We start from the raw sequence: 810 nt of genomic DNA on the forward strand, positions 1-810 counted from the left end.
CATATCCTGATATCACCCTCACTATTACTTTTCCAACACCATCACCACCACAATTACCCCATTGCTTCTCCGCCTCACTTCCAACACNCTTCTCCACCAACTCTTCTCTTACCATCACACCAACTCCTCCCGTACCATCATCCCCCTTCCACCACAACTTATATCTTCCACCTTTAGCCCCCACAAACCTTGTACCCTCACCCTTCCATCTGACCTCCTGTAATGCAGCCACGTCAACCATTCTCCTCTGCAGCTCCTCCACCACTTCCAAACTTCTTCCTGTCAACGTGCCTACATTCCAGGTACCAAACCTCCAACCCCTTGGTCTACAAGTAGTCCTTCCATCTATAGTGCCTTGCACCGCCACACTATAGAGTGGGGTGCCAGTAGCCAGACCATCCACAGGGCCTTGCACCACAACCCCATCGACTGCGTCTCCGGAGATTCTTCGCACCCTCTTCTGCCGGATACTGAGGGCCATAGTTTTTTCCGTCATCATCATAAGCATTTATTATTTGGCTAGTTTTTACACAGGACGCCCTTCCTTACGCAACCACAGTTATAAGCGGTGGGCCTAGCCTTTGATGATCCAACATCACTCACAAGGCAGTGAGGGTCAGTTTAATGTCATAACCAGGACACAATATATATATGTATATGTATATATATATATATGTTACATGCTAAGTCATAGACCACATAAGTTCGCCCCCCTCCAACCAAAATCTGAAATGACGCCCCTGCTTTGGGTCATAGTTAGAGATACTATTTTTGAGTGCTTGGTAGGTTTATATGGGTATATAATATATA

The 810-nt window shown here is 46.5% G+C and overlaps 1 protein-coding gene across 1 annotated transcript; it reads right to left on the bottom strand.

The window, feature by feature from the left end:
- Positions 1 to 28: 28 nt before the first annotated feature.
- On the bottom strand, positions 29 to 481 carry HELRODRAFT_184748 (hypothetical protein; the record flags this gene model as incomplete). Its single annotated transcript, XM_009023131.1, has 1 exon — positions 29 to 481. A coding segment is annotated over one exon (453 nt), but the record flags the coding sequence as incomplete, so codon positions are not given.
- Positions 482 to 810: the final 329 nt, after the last annotated feature.

The sequence above is a fragment of the Helobdella robusta genome (genome assembly GCF_000326865.2).
Source record: "Helobdella robusta unplaced genomic scaffold HELROscaffold_3459, whole genome shotgun sequence".
Lineage (NCBI taxonomy): Eukaryota > Metazoa > Annelida > Clitellata > Rhynchobdellida > Glossiphoniidae > Helobdella > Helobdella robusta.